General features: G+C 44.1%; 1 protein-coding gene across 1 annotated transcript in view; it reads right to left on the bottom strand.

Moving 5' to 3' along the window:
- LOC144106614 (uncharacterized) overlaps positions 1-21,274 on the bottom strand; it is a 57,685-nt gene that overhangs the window by 8,724 nt on the left and 27,687 nt on the right. Inside the window, exon 2 of the mRNA XM_077639461.1 lies at positions 12,420-12,850. Coding sequence (XP_077495587.1) covers positions 12,420-12,689 — 270 coding nt within the window. The 5' untranslated portion in view covers positions 12,690-12,850. The remainder of the gene's footprint in view (positions 1-12,419; positions 12,851-21,274) is intronic.

Here is a 21,274-nt window from a genome sequence, read left to right on the forward strand (position 1 = left end):
ATCTATGTCTTCTAACTATCTGCGAGAATTAAGTTCTTCGGCAGTCAATGTATGAGCATGATATTTCGGTTTACGGTCTCTGCTCTAATTTCAGAATACATTATGGAAAATAAAAATTTATTTCCACTGTGCGAACTGAGCTTACGTGGCACTCTTCATGACAGATCAAAGAACGCAAAGAGGGCAACCGCCGCCGTAATTCCATCGAGTGACTTGTTGTCGCCAGCATTCAAGATACGTTAAACTAAACTCAAAATGTTCAGGACGATGCGCCCTTTAAGTTTCTGCAGCGTGCCTGAAAGATGGCAAAAAACGAGTAAAATATATTTATTTCATTTAAATACTGCCTGATACTCACGGCAAAAATTATTAAACAAGCAAAACTAACCATTTTCACTCTTGAGTCAAGACCGCTACGGTCCATTGATTCCAGACGTTTGCCTTCACAAGTTTCTCAAGCGTGTTGAGCTTCATTTCACAGTACTGTGCCTTTTGTTGCCTTGCGCATAGATGTTTTCCTTAAAGTCCTTCACACTGCTGTTCTTTGTACACTATTACTGCTTGATTATTGTTTTGCCTGGAATACCATGCCGTGACTTGTGCCTGCGTTGCCCAGGATGTGTTACCTTTCCTGTTATATTCGATTTCTGTCATTTTTGCTCTTTCAGAAGCGTATCATTCATTATCTCTCACTCTCTTTCACATACATTAGACTTAGTATGACTTGTGGGCTGTACTATTCTCTTTATTATGATCCTTCACATTAAATAACTACAAGTTGTTTATTCCACTCGGCATCTAACACCATGCCATTACATGAGGAGGAGCATTAATTTACATCATTTGCTTCTATAGTACTCTATTGGTCTTCGCGCATAGCTTGTAACTAAATCTTGCTTGCATATTCGCGTTCTTAAGTTTGACTGAAGTCTAACCTCTTTTTATTTTTATTTTATTTCCAAATGCTGCAGGCAGCAGTGTTAAACAAGCAGGAGAGGCTTACAAAAATGAGTTTGCAAAGGACGCTCAAAAGTATATACGTTCAAGAATCAAAACAGGCAAGCATTCGATTCTTGGAAATTTTGAGGGAAAAAGAACTTCGTAGTTGTTGAGACCTGAAGGAATCTGGCCGTATAACCTTTTTACCGTTCAGTCTTGATGATGGTTAAGGTGCGGAAAATATGTATGATTCATGACGCAATCCTGCCTTTTTATGATAAAGTAATTAAAAATTTTTAATCTGACGATCTGCCACAAAGTATTAGTAACAAATTACTGCTTGCAAAAATTGCTTGAAATGAATTCGAAAGCATGCCATTTGATGCGGAGCACTTGCTCAATGTTTTTGGCATATTACAGATTCCACACCACCGACGCGTACTCTAGGACTGGTGAAAAGCTATCGAGCCATCGCATTTGCTACAACCCGCACTTGCGTTTACGAAAAGTTAACGAAAGCTCGCCCAATAAGTTTTTCGTGAAAGCACAATTTTGTAAAACGGATTCAAAGTCAAGGTAGAAAGCGCCGCCAGCTGCCGTGTCCTTTGTTCTGTGCAGCGGCGCACCTTGCATCATCGTCATATTGGAACTAGGGCCAAGACATGGCCACCTATATGTTACTGGTGGCAAGCTGCCAACAAGCTGCGAGAGAACGCTGTTAAAATAAACGACAAATTGCCTTTTTTTTACTCATTTACTTCCGGAAGAACTTCGTTAAATCTAGTTTACAGTTGCTTGTTTCGTTCTTTCGGGCTATTGAGAAAATAATACCTTATGGGCACTTGCCGTGGAATCAAAAATTGTTTGCTACATCGAGAACTTCGTAAAGTCAGGTTTTGTTAGATCGAGCTTTATTGATATAGGTGCACCAATAGAATATATCACCGACGCCAACACGCCGGACGCCCACAAAACGGTTCTTCGGGCAATGTCGTCGATGACAGGCAGAGACTTGATAACAAAAATTTGGCCATATTTTTTTTGGCGCTGAGGCCGGTGCGGCCTGCTTTGAATCTGAGCGCGTGGCGTGGATTTCTACGCGAGCACACAATTTTGCTGGTCTCTCCGCATTGCACACGAGCTTTGGAGAGCACAGTTTACAAGCATGCTTGCTATGAAATAAGTACGCATGACCGAAGCCTAATCAAAGACCTTTGGAAAAGGACTCTGAAATGCTGAGGAGACAAGGAATCTCAGCTTCTTCCTTTCAGAACGCGGACGAAGCCGTAAGTGATTGCTTTTTTTTTAGTCGAATATATTAGGAAACCTGCTTAGAGCTACGTGAAAATCTTTCGCAGTCTGACAGTTCTTCGCAGTCGGTGTAACTGCTTTGATCATGACCTGCGAATGGTCTTGCAGTCATGCAGATTTTCAGCCCACAGCTTTTTTGAACAACAAAGTACTCTCAACGGGCCATAAACAGTAGGTAAGTTGGAGAACGGGGTGGGTGCAACGATCTTGGCACCCCTCGGGATGCAAAATAACACAAGGGGAGGGCGCGCATCATCTGCCAGAATGTTTTCCAGCAGGTCGAGTGTTTAGACGATGATGCGTCCGGCGGCGTGGAAATTTGGCCACGTGGAAGCTGCTGGCGGCGCACTCTCCCTAGATACGATTGATGTCGAATCCATTCGAAGTGTAAGTTTTCTGCACGATTTGTGCAGTGGTCAGAAAAGTAGATTTTGCGCTCTAATTTAACTATAATATATATATATATATATATATATATATATATATATATATATATATATATATATATATATATATATATATATATATATATATATGCAGGGGGTGAAGGACGGATGGATCCGGTACAACATAAACGCAATAGAGTGGGCGCCGAATACAGACTGTTACTTTTTCCACCGTGCGCCCACTCTATTGCGTTTATATATATATATATATATATATATATATATATATATATATATATATATATATATATATATATATATATATATATATATATATATATATATATATATATATATATGTATGTATATATATATATATATATATATATATATATATATATATATATATATATATATATATATATATATATATATATATATATATATATATATATTGGCAGACAAGGTAAGGTAAATGGGGGGCTCGTTGTTTTGACAAACATATGAATGAAGCCAACTATCACCGAAACCAAGGTGCATAGGGGTATGTTTCTATTTCTTAAAATAAATTTAACGCATATCAATGGGAAAGTAATGCTTCGAATAATCTGTTGCTCAAACAAAATTACTTTAAAGCAGCAGAAAAAACAACCACGCCACCGGTGGGATCCGAGTCTACGATCTCCGAATATCGCGTCCGGTACTCTACCAACTGAGCTACGGCGAAAGCTGTCCGATCTGCTGCTAGCGTGGGTATATATGTTTTTTGCGTGTAAGCGAACCTTGAGTGTGTTCGCCAGCGCCACCCTCGACCATAGCGGCGGACGTAGCATGTCCTATATTATCGCGAGTAGGACGGGGAACGTCATCTAACGGCGATGGCGGAAACTGTGTGCGAACCCTCTTATGCCACCTATGGCATCAAGACTGCCAGAACCTTGACCCTCGTTAAGCTATTGGCAGACAAGGTAGAGGAACTGAGGGGCTCGTCTTTACAAACATATGAAGAAAGCCAACTATCACCGAAACCAAGGTGGATAGGGGCATGTTTCTATTTTTGTAATAAATTGTAGTGCTGATGAATGGGAGCCTAATACTTCGATTAATTTGTCGCTTAAAGAAAATTGCTTAACGCAGAAGACTAGGTCACGTCCTACGAGCGGGTGAGCGCGCTCAAGGGAGCTGACGCTACGAAACTGACAAACGTTAACTTCTATTTTACCGGGGTTGTGACCCTGTGGTGTCGCTACCAAAAAAGGGACCTCTACACGTTAGTCATCTTCAAGAAAAACCTTTCTGAAGTGTTCGGATGGCCTGCTGTGCGAAAGCTGCGTGCCGTGCAGTGCTTGCACGAACGTTCACAGCATTCGAGCGAGACCTTTACGAGCTACGTCAAAGATGTGGTCAGCATGTGCTCGGCATCTCCCAGGTTGACAATATCAAGCATATTCTGAAGGGGATCGGCCAGGACGCATTTCAAATGCTGCTTTACTGAGATCGCCACACCATTTCAGAAGCTGTCAGTCTCTGCCAGAGTTACGAGGAGTGGCTCAAGCAGAGGCCCCTTGCCGGCCTGTCAGTTGCACTTGACCATTTGGTGCTATCGCAACAGCTTAAAGGCTTCATACGTGAGGACGTTGCTCATCACCTTTCTTTTCTGCCACCTCACTCCGGGCCGTATCCATGCCTGGTGTTCGACCTTTTTCATGTCATCACCGAACATACGGCTAAAGCCCTTCCATCGATCCAACTGGCTGCACCAGCACCGCAGCCCGCCACTGTCGCTCCCCCATTGACTTACTCTGAAGCTGTTGCCCTCCCGAGGCCACCTAACTATAGCTCAAACTACGCTTCGCCTCAAGCACATTTGCCTCCGGTCCCTCAAGCGACGCGGTTTTTTCTCCGGCCGCTACTCCAATCGGAAATTCCTGGAGTGATGACAATCGCCTCACCTGTTACTCTTGCGGATTGCCGGCTCATGTGGCCCGGCTTTGTCGTCGCCATGTGCCAGTATCCGCGCTACCTCAAGATTTCCCGGCCACTTATGTCTTGAAACTTAACACCCAGCGACAGCCGAGCCGCCCCAGAGTCGTCCTCTTTCACCCGACCGCTCCGCTTTATCCAACCAGAGCCTGCATGCGACGATGCCTGCAACACTTGCACAATCTCCTTACGGCACCACCCACCCTGCGCCACTTTGTTCCGGAAGCTCCAACTGAAGTACACACTGACGCCAGTCATATTGGGCTCGGTGTTGTGCTCGCTTAGCGCGAATCTGGATACGACGAATGTGTAGTTACTTACGACAGCCGCACCGTGACTAAAGCCGAGTCCAACTATTCCGTCATGGAAATAGAGTGCATGCCAACGTTTGCGCCCTCGTCGAGATTCGTTCTTACCTCGATGGACGTTTTTTTGACGTGGTCACGTACCACCATGCCCTTTGCTGTCTTTCTTCGTTATAAGATCCCTCCGGCTGTCTCGCTCAATGGGCTCCCGCCTACAAGAATATACCATACGCGTCTTCTACAGGTCGAGCCGCAAGCATCAGCACGCCGATGCCTTGTCCTGTTCCCCAATACAGGCAGAGCTTGCCAACCTCTCGACCTCCGAAGCCATTCCGCCTTCGCTCATCATAAGTGACATGCCTTCAGAGCAGCGTGAAGATTAGCGGAGTATCTGTCTTCTCGACTTTCCATCCGACTCATTTACTGTTCCGGCATTGCGCGCATTTCCCCGCCAAGCTTCTTTTTTTGCCATTCGCGATAACCTTTTTTATCGGCGTAACTACAACGCTGATGGACCCAAATGGCTTCTCGTCATTCCCCTCAATCTACGCACCCAAATCTGCAGCTGTTTCCACGCTGGCCTGCAATGCGGTCACGCCAGAGTATTGAAGATTTACACTCGCATCAGTCTCAGCTACTACTGGCGCGGCATGTACAACTTCAAAGTCAAGTACGTCCGCCCGTGCTAGGCCTACCAGCGCCGTAAACAACAGTCTCATCGTGCCGCTGGCGAGTTGGAGCCTCTACCCAGCCCGCCTCGCCCCTTCGAGCGCATTGGAATCGATTGATGCGGCCCTCTACTGTACACCGCTGCTGGCAGCCGCTGGGTCATTGTTAACATTGATCACCTGACCAAGTATGCTGCGACCGCTGCGCTCCCGGCTGCTACAGCTCGTAAAGTGGCGTCGCTCATTCTGCAGCGTTCTATTTTCGCCACGGTGCTCCTCGTGAACTGTTCAGTGACAGAGGCCGCTTCTTATTGTCTGACTTCGTTAAAGCTCTGCTCGCCGAGTGCAATATTATTCATCGGTCTTGTACCGTCTACCATCCACAAACAAAAGGCCTAACCGGACGCTTGAATCGCACCCTTGGTGACATGCCTGCCATGTACGCCGCTGCCAACAACACGAACTGGGACCTTATTCTCCCGTGTATAACGTACGCCTGCAACTCTGCTACAAATCCACCACCGGTTTTTCTCGTTTTTTTTCGTCTTTACAGCCGGAATCGGTGTTGTGTTGCGCTGGGATTTATTCCGCATAGGTGGCTAAAGCCATCAAACGCCAAACGCAAGGTATAGAAAACTGTCTTGTGCCGGATTTTACATGAAAAAAGAAATGAAACGGTAGTGTAAAGGACCAAAAATGTTATTTCGTACCACCTAGTGAGGATAAAGAGCAGAAAGTTTTTAAATGGCTAATGATAAAAGCTTTAAAGAAGGTCAGGTAACCTCAGAGGCCATCCTTTTCAAAGGAAGAATGTCGAGGCCCTCAGCTAATGAAATAGCCACCTCAGCCTTCTTCTCAGGAATGAAAAAGTGGCTGAGGTGTATCAAAGAGAACAGGTAATTCACACTTTATTAGGACAAACAACTACTCTTAAAAAGTTGAAAACATAAGAAATGTGAAAACGTGCATTACCACTCAAGAGTAGCGCTGGGTGAAACTATATGCATTGATTATAAAGTTCACTAAAATACTTCTTAGTTTTTATAGGTTTAAACATGCAAATATGATATGGTTTAGTGTGAGCTCGTCTCCGCGTTTTTCACAGACAGGTTTGTCTTCTTTTGTAAGTAAGAAGTTTAGTCTCAGGTGTGTGTCTCCTGTGCGAAAGCGACATAAGATTACTTCAGTGAAATGTTCCTGCTGTCTGCATGACTTCCATTCCCCCAAGGTGGGCTCCATGAAATGTACTTTGCGGTTCAGTTCTTTATCCCACTCTTCCTGCCTTTTGTTCTTTAATTTTTTTATGTATCAACTTCATGCAGTCTCTAAAAGGTATATTCACATTTTTGATTTCAAAATTTTGAACTCTTACTGCTTCTGAGTCTGCTCTCTCGTTACCCTCTACGCCGACATATCTGTGGACCCAGCAGAACCTTATCATATGTCTTTGTGTTGCGAATTTTTCTCTGTTTTGTATGATGCTGCCTACTAAGGGTTCAACTGCATTTCTTGACTGCAGCGCTGTGAGTAGGATCAAGAAATCTGTGTATATTATACTATTTTCGATGTTCTCATGTACTATTTTGTCCACAGCCATACACACTGCAAGACATTCGGCAGTAAAGATCGATACATCACTTGGCAATCTTACTACTTTTCCCTATTTCCCCTGTACTACGACACTTCCAATGTACATACCTGTTTTCGAGCCATCTGTGCAAAACTCCAAGTAGCTTGACTATTTCTCTTTCAAAGCCAAGTATTCTCGTAGTAGATGCTTATGTGGTGGTTGTTTTTTACGAAACTGTGTTCGCGTGAAGACGCACGCAGCGGGAACGCAGTACCATGGCGGCAATGGATCGTGTCACGGGGCAATGTTAGATAGAAGAGCTAATATTCCGAGTACATGACATGCATCTTCAAAGCGTAATATCAAAGGTTTGATTGATTGCGGTTTATTATTGGACAGTCTTCTAGAGGTGCACTTGGTAACTATAGTGTAACAAAGGTGTTTTGGTAAGGATCTTATTTTCAGTACATATGCGCAAGTAAGCATTGCTCTTCCGTTTGCAAGATATGGTTCATTTTTTCTACATATGAACTGTTTACGGGAGATGTTCCGTATGCACCAGTTGATAGACGGAAGCCCAGGTTTTGTACAGTATCTAGTTTTTTTAGGTATTATGGCCCTGCAGACTCATACACAATCCATCCATAGTCCAAACTGGACCGTACTACGCAGCGGTAGATCTGTATAAGGCATAACCTATCGGACACCCAGTGTTTCCGTGAGAGTGTCTTCAGTATATTTGAAGATCGACAAACTTTCTCCTTGAGGGTGTTAATAGGGGGGGGGGAGGAATTTAAGCTTTCTGTCAAAAGTTATGCCTAGGAATTTATGCTCTTGTTTTACTTGTAGAACACTTTCATTCAAGTGCATTGTGGGATATATCTGCACGCCTGTTTTCAGTGAGAAAAGAATGGCAACTGAATTTTGTGGAGAGAACCTAAATCCATTTTGGTCTGCTCAAGTCGCTAGTTTGTTCAGTGTAAGCTGTGTCTGTCTTTCGAATGTGGATAAGTTGGAAGATCTGCATGAACTAGGGAGACACTTCTCTACAGTTTCCAGTTCCTCCCACTACACAGAATCATTTATGAAATACAAGAACACAACTGAAAAACAACGACCGCCAACAAGTGGCAGTGCAAATTAACATTGCAATAAATTAATTACACTATAAGAAATCATGCAGTACTGTCGGCATGTAAACAGGCCACACCAGGACCAGATGAAATTCAATATGAATTGCTTGTTCTCCTCTCCGAAGATGCTATAGAAGCCCATACAGAATACATGATGGACTGGAAGTATTTGTGATATTTAGTTCATTTTTACAATAGAGAGCTTGGTAATTAGAATACACATTGTGGTACACCATATTTTGACGAATTTTTTCGAAAGCGTGCAACCTAGACGTACACGAAATGAACGATCAGAAAGTCTTTTAAACTGTTCAGCATCCTGCCACGGATAAATAGATCCGTGAGGTCACGAAGGATCCCAAACTTCCAGGTGCTCTCATAAGGTAGCTTTTTCCAAGTCAAAAAACACTGCTACACAGTGCTATTCGTGTATGAAAGCTTCAAGGATTGTGTTTTCAGGACGCACGAGATGGTCATTTTTACAGCATGCATTTCAAATCGACATTGGTGGATGTCAAGAAGTTTGTGGGATTCAAGCATGCACAGTAACCTGATATTTTGCACACTTTCAAAACATTTAGCAAGACAACTCGTAAGTGCTATAGGCCTCTAACTACCAATGGAGTTGGAGGTTTTACAGATTTCAGGAATGGCACAACCACGGCCTTTTTTCATGCCTCTGGTACTTCACCAGATTGCCATATTTTATTGAAAAATTTCAGAAGGGCTTCTATAGCGTGTTCGGAGAGGTAAGCAAGCAATTCATAGTGAATTTCTTCTCGACCTGGTGATGTCTGTTTTCCTGCCGACAGTACTGCACGATTTCTTGTAGTGTAATTAAATTATTGTAATGTTCATTTGCACTACCACTTGTCGGCAGTCGTTGTTTTTCTGTTGTGTTCTCGTGCTTTATAAATCAGTGTGCGTAGTGCGAGGAACTATAAACTGGGGCGAAGTGTTCCCCTAGTTTGTCGGCCTGTTTGCTATTGCTTGTTTGTGCATCCGGAGCTGTTTGGAAAAGCATTGTGAAAGGAGTAAAGCTGCCATTATGTTTGCGGATTTGTTTCCTGATTTGTTTTGATGTAATTGAGCTATTTATGAACAACTCATAGTTTTTTCATGAAGTTTTTCAGCATTGCGACGGATGTATCGTGCTTTTGCTCTCGCCTTTTAAAATATTTGAGGTTGTCGTTTGTGGGGTATGCTCAGGAAGTTCACGAAGCTTTGTTTTGTTTTTTTTTGCTTCTATGCGTTCTTGTGTGTACCAGAGTTTGTTATGTTGTCGTACAACTCCTGCCAAATGAGGAATGGCTAGACGCGCCACCGCAATGATACATGTTGTAAAAATTTCATTCACTTCGTCAACGCGAAGATTATCAGAAAATATTTTCTCCAGACAGGCCTTTTTATGAAATAGCGGCCAGTCCGCTAAGGGCAGCTTCGAACGGCATGGTTTAGTTAGAATGATTGGTGGCGGTAATGAAAAGTTATTTACTACTGGAAAGTGATCACTTCCGTAAGGGTTATCAAGAACATCCCACTTAAATTCCGTAAAAACGGATGGAGAGCTAAAAGACAAATCTATACAACTCAACTTCCCTGTGGATGAAGAGCAATATGTCGGTTTGCTTGCATTGAGCAACTGGACGTTTTTGCACAGAATAAAATCTTCTAGAACTCGACCTCTAGTGTCTGTCAGTTCACTCCCCCAAAACGAGGAGTGCGCATTAAAATCCCTGATTATCAGATACGGCTCTGGTAGCTGCCTAAAAATTCCTCTAGATTTTTCAGTGTTACAGTGAGACATGGTGGAAGATATGCAGAGCATATGATAACTGTTTTAATGACGGTGACGGCAACGGCACCGTATATTGTTCTGGGGCTTTATTTCATAGGTTGCAACATTGCTCTCAACCATAACAGCAAAGCCTCCAGTGAGCCTGTTTGCCTGCTCACGGTCACGGCAAAAGATTTTATAGTTTTAAAAAATATTTTAATGAAAAGGTACCAGGTTGGTCTCCTTCAGACACAGTGCTACAGGTGATAGATAAATTACGGTATCTGTTGCATCACTGTAGTTATTTAGAATTCCACGGCAGTTCGAGTGGATAAGGAACGCCATGATGATTTTTTTTTTTTTGGGGGGGGGGGAAGGATTTGAGACCTTTGGTCCCTCCTTGTTGTGGGCCTCCTATTTATGATTTTTCTGTTTTTCCATTGAAGAGAGCTCCGCCTCCGGCGCTGCGGAGGCGGAGCTCTGACTTGTGTCCATCGCCTCACTCGAGGTGTTGGAGTTCCCCTTGGAACCCTCGAGCAGGGGGGCTGTGAGCTTCTCCCAAACGGTTTAAGCCTTGCCGGCTGCCGACTTGGTGGCAGGCACTCCCGCTTTTGGGGGTGGCATAGCCGCTCTCACTGCATCTGCCAGGGGCGCGGGTGGCCCTGCCTCAGCCTCACTAGGTGTGAGCTGGGCAGGTGCCGAAAGCTGGTGTGGTGTGCCTAGCTCACGCACCACATCGGCGAAGTTTGTATGTGCAGTGAAAGAGAATGTGCCCTGAATCATTACGTAACGCTGTCGTGCCTCATTAAATGTTATATTCTTTTTGGACTTTATGGTGATTATCCCCTACATCTCACTTTGGACCCGTCTTTCGCTCTCCCTGGAGCACCTATCAGGCTGTCGTTTGCGTTTGCAGCCCTCAGGTATGGAGGAAGGCAACGGAACACGGTTAACCCCGACTTCACCGGTTGCTGCGGCTGCTCCAGCCTGAACCGTCACCAGTCGCCAGCGAGACCCTCAGGTCTTCGCCTGACTTCGTGGTGATGACGTCGACGATTGGCTCGACAACAACACCAGGGTCAGTACGTTCAACCGGTGGGATGACTCCCACAAGCTGCTGAATGTCGTCTTCTACTTGACTGACGTAGGAAAGACGTGGCTCCTTAATCACGAAGATGACATCTCCGACTGGCCTACACTCACCCAGCAGCTGCGGAAAATTTTCGGCACGCCGAAAGGCCGCTCTAAGCTATCCAAGGAGAAGATCGCCGCGCCTGCAGCACACTTGGGAGTCCTACACATCTTACACCGAGGACGTTCTTGCTCTTTGCCGCCGCGTTAATGCCGGCATGCCTGAGTCGGAGCGCGCCCGCCATATTCTTAAGGGCATCAGGACCGTTGCTTTCAATCACTTGATAGCCCAGAACCCCTGCAGCGTACCCGCCATTACCGCCGCATGCCAGCGCCTGGACGAGCTGCTGTCATGCTGCCTTCAGCCGGACCGCAGTGATGGCAGCGTCCTCGTCGATGGGAACCTTCGTTCCGTCATTCCTGCCCTGATACGCGACGAACACTCGGGCAGGCCACCACTCTCGCCCCTCCCACATTTAATATCCCGCCTGCTACACCTGACATGCGCAGCGTCATCGAAGGTGAGCTGGCCGCTTTCACCTGCGCCGTGGCCCCGCCACGCCTCCCACACCTTCTCGCCCGCTCACTTATGCCGGCATTGCCTCAAGGCCAACCGCTCCGATCCCTCCTTCTTGTCCAACGCCGGTCTGTGGTCACGTGGCTGCCGTTGCTCCGTGTCCCCCAGCAACAACTTATACTCCAGCCTGGCGTACTTCCCGTCCTGTCTGCTACTACTGCGGTATCCGCGGTCATGTTTCCCGCGTCTTTCGCCGGCGACAGCAAGATTAACGACGCGGTTTTGCTTTCTTTGAACGTGCACGTGTGCGTCAGCCGGATACTTCTACGACGCCGTTCTCCGAATTTTCCCGTCACTCTTCCTCACCTCCACAATCCCAGGATGTCACTCGGCCCTCCCGTTCAACAAGCTTCCGCTCGCCTTGACCTTTTCGCCGCTCATCACCTCTTCGTCCCGCCTCACAGGGAAAGGTGCTTGCCGTGCGAACTGTAATATTCCTCCCGACTGCCCGTCGAATATGTGAACAGTGTGTGTTGAAGGGGTGTGACTCGAGCTCTCATCGACACGCTCGCTATATATTAATATAGCGAGCATAGTAGTGCAACTGATTAGTATCCAATAAAAATAATGCCGAGAACAATATTAATGGTGCTATTTCAAACACGCGTTCTCGTTCCAGAGAAATGTTTTTTTCCTAACCTTGTATGAGTACACGTCCTCCAAGAAGGCCCTCCGTTTCCAAGCGCTGCGTCCGGTCAGATCTCCGTTCTGGTCCATGTCCGCATCGCAAACGAACACATGATCGCCGCCGTAGTCGAAAACCACCAGCCAGTGCTTTTCCCAGTAATTTCCGCTCACCGACCGCAAAGGTGAGGCAAAGAAAGAGAGCAGCCTAGAACCTGGCTGCCGCATGGGCGCTGAGCAGAGGTAGACGTCGCAAAGGTTGGAACATCGGACGAAGTCGGACATCTCGTTACGTGATCGTCCTGTGTTGTGGACACCTTGACACCCGGCTATACTGTGACCAGTAGTTTTTCTGAAGCACGATGTATGCAGCTTGAATCAGCAACTTGAACCAGGGCTTGGAAACGCTCCCTTGCTTTTGGAGGGGTGGTTTTAGAATGGGTTACCTGCGTGGAGGAAAAAAAAAAGTTGAAAGAAACTTTTAAATATTTTACTAAAAAATATAACATATATTAATTATTAAAATATCGATGCACAGAAAGATGCATGCAGGCGGTAATTAAGCGGAAGTAGCAGGAAAAAGTTCGGCGTTCTGACTCAATTTAAGCCTAACCGCTAAAATCAAAGGTTAGTGTTTCCACAATTCTAAACGTTTGTCCTAGTGAAACGCACTTTAAAGGGTTACTTTTCAAAATCAGTAAGTCTGCTTGTTTGCATTTGTTTAAATTTGCCATGTTTCTTTAGACTACTAGAAATCTGCCGAAAACAGCCGGTAATTTTAATGGTACAAACTCATGAACCGCTGCAAAGTTGCTAAGGCTGAAAGTTGGGAAAATATTGTGGGAACCAAAGAAAATAGTATTTCCTGGATAATTTCTCGCGCAACACAAGCGATACCAGGGTGCAATGAGGATTTAAATTCATTTAACTTAGGTCAATTTGTTGAAGGTATTTCTTTGATTTTAGCCGCGGCATTCAAAGCTTCATACGCTTGCAAACGTACGATGCAACTTATAAGTATTGTTTGAACTCTGAATAATCAGTTAATTAGCTAAGAATAATAGCGAATGGCTGGTTATTCTCGTGTTAGTCTAAAAGTGAGTGTTTGAAGAAGCACCGCGTATACTGTTTCCTCTGATTGGTCATCTGGTTCTTCCAGGGTAGTTATAATAATTGCAAACACTGAAGGCGGTTCGGGCCTATGCGCCTACATCTAGGCATGGTAACCAGATCCTCGAAAGTTTCTATCAAGACATAGAATTGGCAATCATCAAAGTGAAAGCATAGTACACTCTACTGATCGGCGACTTCAATGCCAAGGTTGGCAATTATGGTGGAGACAAGGCAGCAGTTAATTATAGAATAGGCTCTAGGAATAAACACCGCTTAGTGATTAGTAGATTTTGCAAGTAGAGAAATATTTTACGGATCATAAATACCTTCACCTACAAACAAGAGAACAGGAACAGGATATGGAAGAGCCCTGGTGGTGATACTAGAAATGAAACAGACTTCATAATCTGCCCTCACCCTGGCACGCTGGTATTGTGCATGATGTAGAGGTCCTCGGAGAGGTTCTTTGTAGCAACCGCAGTACAGTAACGTCTCGAATTACTATAGATGCGAAGAGGAAACGAATGAAAGTACATACATACATACATACATACATACATACATACATACATACATACATACATACATACGTACGTACGTACGTACGTACGTACGTACGTACATACATACATACACACATACACACATACATACATACATACATACACACACACATACATACATACATACATACATACATACATACATACATACATACATACATACATACATACATACATACATACATACATACACACACACACACACACACACATACATACATACATACATACATACATACATACATACATACATACATACATACATACATACATACATACATACATACATACATACATACATACATACATACATGGATTACTTTCCACAAGGAAGTGGAAGGAGGCGAAGGGAAAAGCCGTGCATTTGTGGCGCGAGAAATCCTCCGCCCCCTACAGTGTACATGGCAGCAGAGTGGGGCCATATACAAAGATACGTCACATTTTTTTGCAAATAGAGAAGAAAATGAGCACTGTATCGCATTAGTCCATAAAATAAGAATAAGTAAGAGTTTCAATAGAGCACTGTTTTTGGACACCTGTAAAACTTTTTTTCAAAGATAAAACACTGTAATGTAATTGAGCATGAGCATACTTAGTATTCATTCACAAAAAAAGTTTCAGGAGCAAAATATTTGTGCATATTTGGAAGAGACACATTGAGTACATCAGTACCTTCTTTCTCTACAGCATTCAATAACCGCGGAAGATTAGACTGGAGTGTTTGTTATCCATAGGCAGTGCGATATTTTGAAACTTTCCATTGTTCTGGAGTTCGGGTGCCGTAGATGGGATAATTAGGTTTTAGTTCTGCCATTTACGTAAAAACTGGACTCTCTCGTTAGACACCTAAAGGGTATTGCCTGCGTAATTTGTATTCGTATATATTTCTTACGTTTGCTAAATTAAGCGAAGCAAAGATATGTGAAGATGGTACTGTATATTCAACGTTTCAATTATTCGTACTATTCTTTCAGTAGCCTTTCAAGCTTCAAAAGATTTGTTTTTATTGTTGTTACCCAGACTAAATGAGAGTAGTTTAGGTTGGAGACAGAGAGAGCGCGTTGTAGACCACTAGTTTAACTTTTTTTGGAGGATTATTGCGGTTGTGATTTAAAATTCCAGTTCCGCAGCTCAGTTTGCTTATTGGACTGCTCACATGATCATTCTATTGTAAAGTTGAAGTAAAATATACCCCTAACACCGTGACACTATCTACCACATCAATGGCTGCGGATCTAAACATTACGGTTAATTGTAACGAAATTTGTTAACCTTTTGGTCAAAAAACTACAAACTTTGTTTTGTTTGCGTCAATTTGTATTTGATTGCTGGAAGTCCACGAGTCTAATTTGCGCAGAAAAATATTTGCTTTAGTTATTCCTTCAGCTTCAGAACGTGATGACACCAAAGCACTCGTGTCGTCGGCATATATAACGAACTTGGTATCTGAGCAGATCTTTACAATAGCGTTAATGTACAAATTAAAAAGGGCAGGGCCTAAAATGCTACCCTGTGGGACTCCTGAATTTATTTGTTTTTTTGGGAGAAGTGAAGGCATTGATGTCGACATATTGAAATCTATTTGATAGGTAAGTTTTGAGCAGAGCCAAAACATGTCCCTGTATACTTAATGATGCAGTTTTTCAAAAAGGATGATATTACTATTATATTCGAAAACTTGACTAAAGTCAACGAAAATATTTATAATAATACGTTTCTCTTCAAAATGTTTTAGAATATATTCCGTATGGTTCAACAGCACCGGCTCTGTAGACCTGTCCCTTCTAAGGCATATTGCGAAGTGGTCATTATATTGTGCTTGCTGCAGAAGCGCGATATTCGATCTACGATGATTTTCGCGAGGCCTTTGGAAAAGGCGGGAAGAACTGACACCGGTCTGTAGTTAGACACACCATTTTTATCACCTTTTTATATAAGGCTATAACGGGCGACTTGCATTTTTGTTGGAAAAACAGCTGTAGAAATGCAGATTCAAAATATGCGCTAGAATGGCGCTGATTATATCACATACTTCATGGGTCTTATTTGTATACCGTCGGACTGAACGCTGAGAATTATTTAAATTGAAAATAAAACACACTTCATTTCTATGCGTTGGTTCAAAAAATATTGTGCTGGAATTTCCCTGCCCTGAAGTTTTGTGTGTTGTTGTCTGGTTTTTAGTAAAATCTCTGTTAACCAGGTAGTCATTAAAAATGTTTACCATTTCGTCTTTCGATTTCAGTCCTTCGTGAAAAATTTCTTCAACTATCTGTTTTTCTCGCTCCGACCCACCAGTGCACATTAAATTCTTGCACATTAAGTCGGTGTGATTTACCTTGGAACCGAACATATTCTGATAGTACATTTCTCTTGCTTTCCTTAGCTGCTTAGTCAAGTCATTACGAAATTTTTTGAACGTAGCGAGATCAGATGCTGTACGAGTTTGCATAAATGTTCTAAACAGACGTTCTTTCTTTTCAATCTTCTTCAATAGATACTTTGCCTCCCACGGTTTACGTGATATCTTCTTGCCCGTATGGCGTTTGAAAACGGAGTGACGTTGTCATACCAAAAGAAAGAAACTCAAGACGGCATCATAAGCTACGTTCGCATTTGTTGCCTGAAGGACGTTGTGCCAGGAAAGAGTTTCTATTTCCTGATAAAATGCTCCTAGGAGGGTAGATGTAACATGTTTATAAATATTAAACACTTTATGGTGGAGGTTCGGCCGAGTATTCAATTTTATGCTACAAAGTAAAGGGAATTGATCACTGATAGAGTAAGTGGGAACACCGGTACTGACAAGTTTAACATCGTAATTCGTTATTACTAAATATAGAATTGTTTGCGTTGACGTCGTTAGCCGCATGGGAGAAAGAATTTGGTTTATACAGCCATTAAGTAGCAATATCCTGTATAAATTTGTTTTCTTCGTACGATTGCTACTATTGCTCCAGTCAGCCGCTGAAGCCCATGCAAGGGCTCCGTGACGCCTTGCTTCCTCGCGACGTTCTTGGGCTGCTCTCGGCAGTCAATGAAATCATGGCTGAAAGGGATCCGTGTCGCCTGCACCGTACACGGTTCCGCCTCGTGACTGCTGCAGGCCGGCGCGGTTCACTGCAAGCCGGATCCCATCCTCGTCGCCAGATGTTCTGTTCTAAGCAGCTGAAAGACGCTTCAGTGTCAGCAACGCAAAAAGCTTTATATTCGAGGCAGCAGCGTGCTTTTATAGTTAACGCTGCATGCCGGTCAGGCACAAGTCATTGCTAGTACAATCTTATCAGACCACCTGACCGATACAGAACCTTTTAACAAGTTGAACACCGTAATTTGTTATCACTAAAACTAGAATTGTGTGCGTTGACGTCGTTAGTCGTGTGGGAGAAACAATTTTATTTATAAAGCCAGTATATAGCAATACCTTTTCAAAATCTGTTTTCTTCGTACTATTGCTTCTCGTATCAACAATAAAATCACCAGGAAGTACCACATTGTACCTGCTTTGGTTAAAAAATGTGAATAGAATATTTAAAAACACAAAAAATTCAAGGAGAGAACCATCCGGAGAGTGATAGCAAAATACAGATACAGCGTCTTTCATTTGCAGGCAAATATTCTGAAAATTGTCTGTGACACAAGAAAGTTCTGAAAGCAATGCAGACTGAAGGAGAGTGCTTACTAGCATAGACACCACCGCCGCGACGAGTGGTTCCATTAAAAGAAGTTGTAATATTAGGAAGGTTGAAAGTGTCACAACTGCTTGATTGCCATGTTCATGTTATCATCAGAACATCAAAACAATTCTCAAGCTTTTTAACCAAGATTATAGTTCAGGAATCTTGTTGAACAGAGACTGTGCGTTTAAACGAAAACAGCGAAGATAGCCATGTGTCTGAACACTAAGCACTCTTAAGAGTTCTTATAAGGTGACGTGTCGTAGGTGCGCCATTTCAAAATAAGGGTCCCGGGTTCCCGACAACACGACAAGGCATTTAGCTACCAAGTGCGGAGAGGTCACTCACGCTCTTGATAACCTTAGCGCCATCAACACTCTTCCTACGGACCAAACTTTTACCATTGACATACCACACATATGGAAAGCCAGCCTCTTTAGACCACTCTTTTGTGGCTTGCAACAACACTCACGAATAGTTAGTCATTTTTTCTGTGATGTACACTGAGTGACCTTTTCCTTAAGAACCACCTTTTTCCGCAGCCAAGTCTCTCGTAGATCCCGCCCTGCAAAACGGCCAATCACACCTTTTGTCTTTACTGGTTTCGCCGACATCCTATGAAGTGCGAGGATGTGCGCCTCAGTGAGATGGTTAATGCCAATTTTGTCGGCCACTTTGCTGAATTTTGACAAGGTGTCCTCTCCTTCCACCTCAGTAATACCATGAATCTTTAATCCATTCAGCAAGTGCCCTACTTGTCAATGCGACCGATCATGAAGCCGTGATATATTGTGCCAGACCTGGAGACATATACGTACCCAGTATTTTAAGTTCACAGAGAGTTGTCACGCTCCCTAATTTGGTGCACAAAAAGGAGCACAGCCAACATCCGGCAATCTGCCATCGTACGCATAGACTCTAAGCTAACGCCGTCCCCACAGCCATTAAAGTGTTCCGCAATCCTGTGAATTTTCTTTTGCATTTCTCGCAGTACCTTTACCATCTCTTATGTCCTGAAATGGTTGTCATGTTAACGATATTTGTGACTGCGCCAATTTTACGAAATAAATCAGCTCGGTATTTCCCAAATATTCCACACGGGTCATTCTTTATATTTTTTAAAATATCGTGTAATCAATTATGAATACAAATTATAATTTCCTCTTTTAAACCGGCTGCTGATACATCAGTTGGTCGTATGCCAAAGTTCCGCGGATAAAATATTACTCATTTCATTCGAGGCCTACCACTGCAATGCCCCCCCCCCTCACCCCCATCGTTGCGCCTGCCAATCTCCAACTCAAAAGAGCCTGTTAGCGAGTTGTATGAAGAAATAAATAGACACCTCACCTCACCGAATGCGAAAACGCTGGTCAGCGAGTTTACGACATACAGAAGATGGTCGGAAAGGTGAACCAGCTTATTAATATATTACTGAAATCAAAGCCATTGAGTTTTTAAAGTGTGCCGGCAGCTTGCTACTAGAAAAGCCCATTTGAAGGTGCTGTTGTCGGTCGCCTTTTTTAGTTTCAGCGATGACGAGGCCACGTTCGACTTGAGGTTGTCACTATCAGTGTGAACGTTCTTTCCTCTTGCAGACGCCTGAAGCAATCAACGTGGAGTGCGCTGTGGCACTTCCTCCTTCTACTGTTGCCGATATCGGAGGCGGAGCGGTTCAGCGCCAGGGCTAGGCCATGTGATCATATGCGCAGGCAATATATGCCCCTGCTGGCTTTGTTCATGTGAAATTTTTGAAGCCTACCTAACGACAAAAAACTACTCTTCGGGGAATAAAATATTGGAAAAGAACAACATGTCCACAATGTCCCGATTAGGGCCTTGAGTTTTTGGGCTTCGATTTCTAGCTTATTATTTCACGTTAGATTTCCATCTTCTCAATGTTAAGTGATGCCCGAGACGACTTTCCGATTGCTACACCGCAGCGCGATTTCCAGCGTTCGCCAGATGCTCCTCACGGAAAAGAATCCTTAAATAATAGCTGTGGTTCAACTACTGCTAAACTTGGTGAGAGAGCGAAAGCTGTGGTGTATCGGGCAAGTAGGCACGGCTTGGCGTCTGTGACGTTGCGTGCGTTCCGCGCACTGAATAGGCAGTGCGCCCACCCTTCCACCCTGGCAGGTGGCAGTTAATTTAATGCTTGATCGCGAGAGGTTGCTCACGCAATGCGCGCTGTGCTGCGGTCTATTGCTGCAGTACCGCGTGTGTGTCGCGACGTTGTCAGGGCTAATGCATGAAGCCCACATCTCTCTGACCGCCGCCACGTACCTGAAAGCGCGATTGAGGTGTCCACTGACTCAAGGAACCAGTTAAAGCCTTTCCTTTCCTCAAAATGATCGAAGTCTAAAACGCCAACGCCATCTCCAGCACACAAGCTTCGGTGCCGCGTTTCTGCCACACCATTGTCAACTAATGCCAGCGCATGCAGCGCACAACTGTCCCAACCGCCACGTAGGAAAGAGGCGTCCACTGTTTCATGGGGCCAGTTCTGAGCTTTTCCTTTGGTTTCGAAGGAAATTAGACTTCTTTAATAAGAATTGGTTTTTAGGGAAAGGAAATGGCGCAGTATCTGTCTCACATATCGGCAGACACCTGAACCGCGCCGTAGGAGAAGGGGGAAAGGAGGGAGTGAAAGAAGAAAGGAAAAAAGAGGTGCCGTAGCGGAGGGCTCCGGAATAATTTCGACCACCTGAGGATCTTTAACGTGCGCTGACATCGCACAGCACACGGGCGCCTTAGCGTTTCGCCTCCATCGAAACGCAGCCGCCGCGGTTTTGAAAATTGATTTGAGGGAAAGAAATGGCGCAGTCACAGCCTCACATATACCGGTGGACACCCGATCCGCGCGGTAAGGAAGGAGTAAACGCGGTTGGGTTGAAGGTCGTTCAAGCTCATTCTCCGGCCTAAGCGACGACTGCTTTACTTAGAGTGGTGAAGCTTGTCCCTTCAAAAACACAAGTTAGGGGCCAGTGAGAGCAACTACATTCCTCGCCATTGCGCAGCTCCACCCAGGCAATAACGCCTTCAGGTATTCCAGGGCAGCTGTAATTGAATGACTGAGACGACAGATGCACAAACACTGCTTTTTCAAGTAACACCGGCGTAACGCATAGAATGATATTATACAATCTTAGCTGAAGCTGCATAGCTGTTGAGGAACATACGACGAAGGGCAGCGAAGTTTATGAGTGTTGTGGTTAGTAGCTATACATTGTTAAAATAATAATGGAATAAAAATATATTGCTAGCCGCGGCATCTGCCATCAAAACATGAAGCATTTTAGCTGCGGCTAGCGGGAATAAAAGGACAGGGAGAGGAGAGGGAGAGCAATAGTAAGAAAGGATAGGGGGTAGGGGTTAATACACACTATAAAGAAATATAAAATGCGGAAATAAATGTGGGATGCTGCGCTATGCAAGATAAGACTGCCAATTCGAAAACGGAGTCATTGTTCGGCAATCACTTTATGATGAATTGCAGAAAAACAGCGGCGTCCTC

This window comes from Amblyomma americanum, chromosome 10 (assembly GCF_052857255.1).
Source record: "Amblyomma americanum isolate KBUSLIRL-KWMA chromosome 10, ASM5285725v1, whole genome shotgun sequence".
Taxonomy (NCBI): Eukaryota; Metazoa; Arthropoda; class Arachnida; order Ixodida; family Ixodidae; genus Amblyomma; species Amblyomma americanum.